The sequence below is a fragment of the Egretta garzetta genome, unplaced genomic scaffold (genome assembly GCF_000687185.1).
Source record: "Egretta garzetta isolate BGI_Z169 unplaced genomic scaffold, ASM68718v1 scaffold219, whole genome shotgun sequence".
Lineage (NCBI taxonomy): Eukaryota > Metazoa > Chordata > Aves > Pelecaniformes > Ardeidae > Egretta > Egretta garzetta.
In genome coordinates, this window is record NW_009260671.1 from 515082 (window position 1) to 516289 (window position 1208).

At 64.3% G+C, this 1208-nt stretch overlaps 1 protein-coding gene across 1 annotated transcript in view; it reads left to right on the forward strand.

Moving 5' to 3' along the window:
* The first annotated feature begins 1110 nt into the window (after positions 1–1110).
* The window catches only part of LOC104132432 (sterol 26-hydroxylase, mitochondrial), a 4026-nt gene continuing 3928 nt past the window's right edge, over positions 1111–1208 (forward strand). The window contains exon 1 of the mRNA XM_035901115.1: positions 1111–1190. Coding sequence (XP_035757008.1) covers positions 1111–1190 — 80 coding nt within the window. The remainder of the gene's footprint in view (positions 1191–1208) is intronic.

Here is a 1208-nt window from a genome sequence, read left to right on the forward strand (position 1 = left end):
AGCCCAGGCCATGGCTGCCCATGGCCCCATGCAGCGTGTTCGCCCAGCAAGCTGCCTGCGGCACCTGGGTGGCTGTCCCTCCCCCTCCTCCTGCCACCACGCGCGAGGAACGTCTCCCCGCGGTGACGAATCCAGCTGAATCCGGGCACAGGCTGCGATGCAGTCAGTCACCAAGGGAGATTGTACCACGTGCATTCCCGCAGCCGCGGGGAACGGGGACCAGGGCTTCCCTGCTAGGTCCCCCACAGCCCCCTGGGCTTGGCCCCGCTCCACAGGGGCTCTGGCAGTGCCTGGGTGGGATGGAAAGCACCCCTTGGACATGGCCCTGTGAAGATCCACTTGCAAAGGGGTGCCCGGCTGCCCCTGAGGGATGCGATCAGGGGTCAGGGTGCTCCCCAGCGGGGAGGCAAGCATGGCACCCTTGGGTGCAGCCAAGGAGAGGGGAGCTGCGACTGGCAGAGCCCAGAGTAGGGCTGACGCTGGTGGATGTCCCCTGGCTGGCTTGTGAACCCATGGCCCCAGGGTCATGCCCCAGGGGTGGCAGCTTGCCCTGGGAGCAGCTTGGAGCTGCCATCCCAGCACTGATCATTAACCACCCTTATCGGGTGGGGGGTTCAAGGACCCACGCGGGGACTGTTGTCCCCAGGTTGAGCAAATCATGGCTGGGGCCATGCTGGAAGCAGAGAGGCTTGGACCTGCTAACAGCTGCTGCAACGGCCCTGCGTCTCGGCAGAGTCTTGTGCTTGGCAGTTTTCCCTGTCCCTGCTATCCCCTCTTGGGCTCACCTCCCCAAAAGACCCACCAGGCCCTCCGTGCATCTCTGGGGTGGGTGAGGGATGTGCCAGCCTGTGCTGGGGGTCTGTGCCTGGTGTACTTAGTGCTGGCAGAGGACATGTGCCCGGAGATACCAGCCCAAGCCATCTGCAGAGTGCTTCAAGGATGGTGCCAGTCTGGGGGGACAGAGGCAGGTGCTTGGGCCCAGGTGGTGCTGAGGGGTCCCTGGGATGGGTGCAGAGCATGCCAGACACATGCAGGGCAGGGAGGGTCTGATCCAGCCCCGGTGCTCCCCCTGTCCCATTCACCCTGCCATGCTCCCGTGCATCGCAGCTGATGTCCCGACGCATTTATGGCCCCATCTGGAAGTCGACCTTCGGGCATTATGAGAACATCAACATCGGGAGCCCAGTGGTGCTGGAGCAGCTGCTACG